We start from the raw sequence: 6,984 nt of genomic DNA on the forward strand, positions 1-6,984 counted from the left end.
AAGCGGGGCCCATTTCTGCTGACCCCTAGCTTGAGAGGATGACACTAGTCTTGTGAACCACCAAGCCTAGCTTATAGTATGTGCCCACAAGAAATGTTGAACCGTTCACCATGGGAACGATGATGGTCAAGAAGATCAACGGCTTCAACTGCATGAGTATGTCCCCATGTGGGACCCGTAAATGATTGTTAATATTGATACCGGCAACGTCATAGTTTAGTTAGTGCGGTTATCCGTGATGCATAATTTTATCAGACGTTAATGTTAACATCACACGCGCGAGATATTTTCGCCTAATAATCGTGTACATCCAAATCTCATGGGCGCAAAATGTTACTATCAGACGAGACTAAATTACACACACTTTTTCTCTTTTCTCCCAAAACGTGAAATAAAAAAGAACACCCAAAAAGCAGTCGAGACACTATATTTAAAAAAAAAAGAGCGGGAAATTCAAAAGACCAACTTCCTTCGAGGCAACGAGGCAGTGAATTTCGCGGCAAAAGCCGAGAAATCTCGGATCGTTTCCGCGATCAGATCCTTGAATATCAGCCGTTCGATGTCTAAAACCGCATCTGAAATCTCCACCGTTGGATCACCCCAACCATCTCCAGCCATGTCCCTCACGAGTATCCCACATATGACATCACCGATCTCTTCACTCCGGTCCCTCTCCCTTATTCTCTTTACTTCAGACCATATCTGACACAATAACTGCTTCCCGTCACCGGCAAAGGTAACCGATCTCGAGAATGCCTGCCATGGCGACACGTGTCGCTTTCTCTCGAAGATTTCTGTTACGGTTTCGAAGACTACTCTTCTGTGGAGTCTTGAGGCTTTGGAGGAGGAATTGGTTTTTGAGTTTGTGAAATGTTGTTTTTCCAGCAAGGCGAAGAGATCCGAATTTCTCGGATTGTGATGAGAAGATCGGAGGATTTCTGACACGTAGAGGAAATCTTGATCGTCAGAGCCGTCTTCGAGTTTTGATCGGACGGGTGAGATTGCGGGGCTCCAATGCTCGTTTTCGCCTTCTATGGATTCATCTGTAAAACATCAAGACAGACGAGGGCAGTTTGGTCATTTCGAAGAGAAAATCGTCACTTTGCCGTTCTAACTCCCAACTCCCAAATTATCAAAAAAAAATAACTCCCAACTCCCACCCCAGCTGTCTCAAGTGCTAACATACGCCGGATATGCTTTTGAAGAGAGGCAAATGGACACTAGAAAGGTTTTAAATTTCGGTTTCGGAAATTTTCGAAATTCCGAAATTTCGAACCATTGGAGGCTCGCATTTCTTCTTCTCAGTTTTTTTCTTCCTTCTACGGTGGCGCATTTTAGATTTTACAGATGTTACTATACTAACATACGCTGGATGTACATTGAAGTTAGAGAGACGCGAGTGGAGGACTCGCGTTTCTGCTTCACAATTTTATCCTGTCCTTTTCACTTGCGGCACATGTTGGATACTAATCATACTACAATATATGGTCCCATGCGTCACTCCGGGAGGGTGCGCACGATAAAACTCGGAAAAAGCCAAAAGGCAACTTCAACACTTAGAGCGCGTGTTAGACTTTATAAGTGTCGCTGTGCTACAGTGCATTGCCGGCGCGCCACCGATAGGAGATGGATATAACAGAAAAAAAAAGGGGAAAAGGCCAAAGGAGAAAAGGCAGAAAGCGAAAAAATCTGTTATTTGTAAACGGTAAACGGTAGATGATATTTTCGCCCCCCTTAGGATAATGCGCCCTCCTTCTGACGTCAAATGACGTTAAAATGGGGGAGCATTATCCTACAGGGGGCTGAAAAAAATCTTCGGCCTCTGTATACCTTTGAAAACGATGCATCGGTTCAAGACAGGCGAAGGAGAGCCATCTTCTTTGTAGAAAGAGGAATCGAGTACAGAAACAGGACTTATCGCTGTAATCTCAGCTATGCTATGGAGAAGCTTATCGCATCGTTCTAAAAGGCTCCTTCCTTCTTTGTAATCCTCCATTTTCGATCTCTGCAACTGTTTTCAAAAAAAAAAACGCTTCAGAAAATCAAAAAATTTCAACCTAAAAGAAAACCTTCGTTTTTCGTTTCTACCTCAATATCGATTTGAGAAGACGTGCTTATACTGCTCTCGGAAATGGAAGAGAATTCCTCTTCAATTTGACCGGAGATTCTCTCTTTAGGAGAGATCTCAGCCGTCTGTTTCCGATTGCTTGGCGATCTGCTCGTTGCGAGATCCGATCCAACTTTCGGACTGATCCTAGGAGAATGACCTGGAGAAGAACTTCTCCTCTCTCCAGAATCCTTTCCTCTCTTCTGAGTCTCGATACTTAACGTTTTTCTCCTCATCATAGAGCTCGGACTCTTCACATTGCTCTCGTTCAGATCAAGCGTTCTAGAATTTCTCCCGCTCCGTTCGAGATTCCGATTAATTTCTTGCCGGTCTCGCCTCGGCCTAATCGGAGGTAAAATCTCTCCTGAGTGATTCCGGCTCATTCCGACTTTGAATCTAGAATTAGGTGTAGGAGGAGATTGTTTTCCAGCTCTTTCCGTACGGTTTATCGAAACCGGTGGTTTAGTCGGCCTCATGACGATGATCGGTGCTGCTTCCGATGAATCATAAACGAAATTCCGGCGACCGGACTCCGGCACCGGTTTTTTTGAATGTAAGAGTCCTTTTAGTTGTAGAGCTTCAAGGATCTGCTTCAGAGTCTCGAGATCCTTAGCAGGTTCATCCACACCTCTCATCTTTAACCGCTTCTCGATCTCTCCATAGAGAGATCCCGTCCGTTTAGGCTCCGGAAAGAAATCTTGCGAATCAAAGAAGCTCTTCCGATGATGCTGCTGATAATTCCACGGTGAGGATGACGCCAAACCTCCGTGAGTAGCTTTTGGTGCATCGTATTTTGACTTTCTCGTGAAAAAATCAACTGTATCCGTGAACAGAGGTTTCAATCGCTCTTCAGAAACAACATTCTCCGAATTCAGCTGATGTGTTTGTTTGAGTTGCAAGTTGTTTCCGTCGATCAATCGATACTGAGACAGATCTCTAGAAACCCTAGATTCGGAAGCCGATCTACGAAGCTCGACTCTCGGCTCACGGACGGAATCCGGTAACGCTTCGAGCCCCATAAGCCTTGCAACGACGCTCGGAGATCGCCTCTGCTTATCATTCTCCGAGCTGTCTCGATTTGTTCGGATCTCTTTAGGAAAAAGGCTTCCTCTTCCATCTACTGTTGCTCTACTGTCTAGAGAAAGCCTCGGTGCTTCTCTCAGCTTCCAGGAAGATCTCAAACCCTCTTTAAATTCGAAAATAGGTAGAGGAAGTGGCAATATAGCCGGAATCTCAACCGGAGTTGGAATTTCCGGCAACGGAGATCGCTTATCTTCTCGATCTATAGATTCAATGTCAGATTTTGTAAATTCAAAAGAGGATGCGGACTGTTGTTGAATCAGATTTTGCTGTTTTTCTGTTGAGAACATCGGAGAAGTTACAGATATCTCCGATGAAGATGTGGAATCAACGGCCTGGATCATTCAAAACCGAAATAGATCAGCATCAATTAGATCTATTGATTGAGCAGAAAATAAATATAAATTAGACTGAAAAAAGAAAAACACAGAAAATGCTTCTTACCGGAATGGCCGGAAGTCGTTTGTTGTACGTACGTTTTCCGGCGAGAATCTGATGACGATCGAATAACTGAAGAAATCCCGCCATACATCCCATCTGTTTCTCTATCTGCTTTTCCAGACTCTTCTCGTCGGGAACTCCCGCCGGACTCATTTTCCGGTAAGTTATATCTCTCTCTCTCTCTCTCTCTGTTTTAGGCTTTATAACTTGCTCCTTCTTTGGGTTGGTTAAAACGTAGGAAGGGTTTGGATGAATGTCCTTGGCTTTTGTAATAATGGCGAACGTATCCTCAATAGTCTGAGAATGACGATTAAGTCCTTGGGCTTAAATTGGGTTTATAGACTTTCGTGCGGATGGCAGGAAACCTCCGTGGTTTTGGTGTACGTGTCAGAGACCCACCTCCTAGAGTTACGAAAGTTTGACTGGATTCACTTCTAAATACTCACACTACGCTACATGCATTACAGAGATGCTAGGCAATTTCGCCGAAAGTCATTTTGCGGCTCGGTTTTGCAGGAGAGAACGTCCATGCTGGCTCTCGTTTTAGCTAATTTTGTCTTATTTATTTAAGTCCTCTGAGATTACATTTTTCTTTTGCAATAGCGAACCGCGACATAGCTTTGAACGCAATTGCTTAGTAAATCCTATCAATTAGAAAGGACATAGTTTAGCTATTGATATTGGCACTACCATTTCCTGCTAACTTTTGCAAGAGAGACCAGCCACACTTTAATTCATGTGGCGGTTTTCACATGAAAAAGCGAGCTCCAAAATGGCCGCGAAATTGTCCACCAAATTCCATCAATTAAAAACGGATATATAGTTAGGCTTCTGATATTGGCACTCCATGTTTTTATAATTGCACTAGGTCGGTCAGCTTATCTCTTCTTTTTAAATGGGTCATGAGAGAGCTATTTGGAAACTGACAAACTGTTTTAAACTTTAACAGCTGTTTAAATATTAAAAGACAAGATGAGCTAGTGCAATTATCAAAACATGGTAGTGCCAATATCAGTAAGTAGCCTATAGTTAATAGTTACTGGGAAACAATATATTCGCCCCCGTTTCTTACCGGGGCCACCCACTTGTAGTGTAAAAAGGGTAGTCATCATAACTCAGAAATACACTGGAAAGGAAGGGTGGCCCGGGGGAAGAAAAGGCGGCAAATATATCATTTCCCTACAATAATACACTGCGAGCCATAGTAATACGTACTGCCCAATTATAAAAGCTATATTTTTGTCAGCCATAGCGAATCCACGTAGAAAAACACAAAAAAGAAAAAAGAAACCAAAAGGAGGAAAACGAGATGTGGAAAAATTGGTAAGAGATGTCTGGTATAGATTGGTGGAAGAGAAGAGTGAGCTGTATTTTAAATTTTGCCAAACATAGTAATTTTTGCCAGAATAAGAAGTGTAATAATGGTGCACAATAGTCAAAAAAATGAGAAAAAAGATATAACAAAATAGGATGAAATAAAGAGAGGGATGGGGAAGGTTGGAAGATTACGTTGGCAATGAGCCAGGCTCCATGTGTTAATACGATGGCAGCTTTTGGATCCAATTCAGATACGATGAATTTATTTCTGAATCTATTTGAATACTTTGTTATGTTTGTGCTAGGGTTTAAGAAATAGAGCTTGTCGTAGGTCCTAGTTAAGTGTTTGTGCATAGTTTGGATTTTTAGTAGAGGAATGCTAAACTGATGGGTGCCCATGCAAAAACCAGCAACTAGGGCCCACTCGTTGGACCCTATCACCGAAGTGCATTTATAACAGCACAAAAATATATAAAATTGAAGGAATAATAAATGCACTATGGTGAGATGATCCAATGAGGGCCCCCTTGTGGCTGTTCAAAGGGCTTTCTCTTGGATTTTGAACCAAGGAAAAGTAAAAAAAAAAGGGCTTTCTCTTGGATTAAAAACCAAGGGGGAGATGGTTTTCTCTCTCTGCCCTTTATAATCTCACGGTCGGGCATCATATAAGTTTTCAAAAGAGACAATGTATTCACCCCTATAATTGATCAATTAGTTTTAGGGTTTTAGGGTTGAGAGAGAGTTTGTTTGATTGTTTATATCACTGCTCGGATTCGACCTCAATGCTTGGATGGGTCCCGCCTTATGTCTAGTTGTGGTAGGAGGATCGTTAGCCTGACTAGTGTCCTGCGCTCACAGACAAAAGTCAATAATGCCTAGAGTCGAAACTCTGGAGAAACCCTTGAACACTCAAGTCCGACGAGGGAACATATGAGAGATGAGCAAAAGGAGTGCTTGGGAATCTGAGATATGTGTCGGTTGTGCGTACCTGGATGGTAGCATTCAAGCATTCCCTTTGGGTAGGAGTGGAGAGTTCCCTTTTATAAGCGGACATTCGTTGTCTCGCAGGTAGGGGTGCAAATCAGGTCGGGTTGGGTCGGGTTGAGGCCAATCCGAGGAACCCATTTTTCCATCCCAACTCGATTTCACCATTTGTTTGATTTTTCCATTTTATTTTTGTATTTCCATCTCATCCTAGTCATTATATATTCCCCAACAAGAGGGTGAATTAAGACAACTTTCACCAAGTTTTTTTATTTCTTTCTAGATTTGAGTTATACAAAAACAAAACAAACATAGAAGTAAAAATTTTTATACATAACGGAATTGGAAATCGGGTTTCGGGTCGGGTCGGGTTGCCCGACACCCCAACCCGATTTCCAATTCGGGTTGGTTTTTCCCAACCCAACCCGATTTTAAAAAAACTTAACCCGACCCAACCCAAATTCGGGTTCAACCCGTTGGGTTCGGGTTGAGCCCAACCCAAGTTGCACCCCTACTCGCAGGGTGGCAATGGGACGGTGCCATGATGCCGGTGTGGGGGGTGCTAGTACAGGCAATGTACGTTGACCAAGAACTACAGGTCAACGGAATGATAAGCGATGGGATACTGTATGGGCCTCGAGGATGACATCTAGTGGGTTGGTGGGCGATGGAACCTCTTACGCTCCCAGGAGATGGCAAGTCAGCGAGTTAGTGGTGTTGAGACATTGTACGGTCCTTGAGTATGGCTAGTCAGCGGGTTGGTGGGCGACATGACATTGTACGGTCCCCGAGGACCCCTTACTAGCTTAGGACTTGGGGGCCTCGACCGAGGAGCTTGTTTTGGGGCCTTACCACATGGTGCTCACAGACAAAAGTCAATAATGCCTGGAGTTGGAACTCTCGGTAAACCCTTCAACATTCAAGTCAGACAAGGGAACATATGAGAGATGAGTAAAAGGAGTGCTTGGGAATCTGAGACAGGTGTTGGTTGTGCGTACCTGGATGGTAGCATTGAAGCATTCCCTTTGGCTTGGAGTGGAAGGTTCCCTTTTTTA

General features: G+C 43.4%; 1 protein-coding gene across 1 annotated transcript; it reads right to left on the reverse strand.

Annotated features, from left to right (window-relative positions):
- Positions 1 to 438: 438 nt before the first annotated feature.
- On the reverse strand, positions 439 to 3,854 carry TRM5 (zinc finger CCCH domain protein). Its single transcript, XM_077389328.1, has 4 exons — positions 3,632 to 3,854; positions 2,089 to 3,522; positions 1,831 to 2,011; positions 439 to 1,043 (listed from the first exon to the last, which is right to left on the reverse strand). The coding sequence occupies exons 1-4, from the start codon at positions 3,779 to 3,781 to the stop codon at positions 454 to 456; spliced, it is 2,355 nt and encodes a 784-aa protein (XP_077245443.1). The 5' UTR covers positions 3,782 to 3,854; the 3' UTR covers positions 439 to 453.
- Between the last annotated feature and the right edge of the window lie 3,130 nt (positions 3,855 to 6,984).

The sequence above is a fragment of the Tasmannia lanceolata genome, unplaced genomic scaffold (assembly GCF_043159265.1).
Source record: "Tasmannia lanceolata isolate RefF3 unplaced genomic scaffold, GAP_Taslan_0.1 ptg000008l, whole genome shotgun sequence".
Classification (NCBI taxonomy): domain Eukaryota; kingdom Viridiplantae; phylum Streptophyta; class Magnoliopsida; order Canellales; family Winteraceae; genus Tasmannia; species Tasmannia lanceolata.

Excerpts from the sequence above, each read along its gene's own strand:
- TRM5 (XM_077389328.1), bottom strand. The coding sequence starts at position 3,781 with ATGAGTCCGGCGGGAGTTCCCGACGAGAAGAGTCTGGAAAAGCAGATA. Across the intron at positions 3,523-3,631 it reads AACGACTTCCGGCCATTCCG|GCCGTTGATTCCACATCTTC; the intron begins GTAAGAAGCATT and ends TGAATGATCCAG. Across the intron at positions 1,044-1,830 it reads CCGATGCATCGTTTTCAAAG|ATGAATCCATAGAAGGCGAA; the intron begins GTATACAGAGGC and ends GATGTTTTACAG.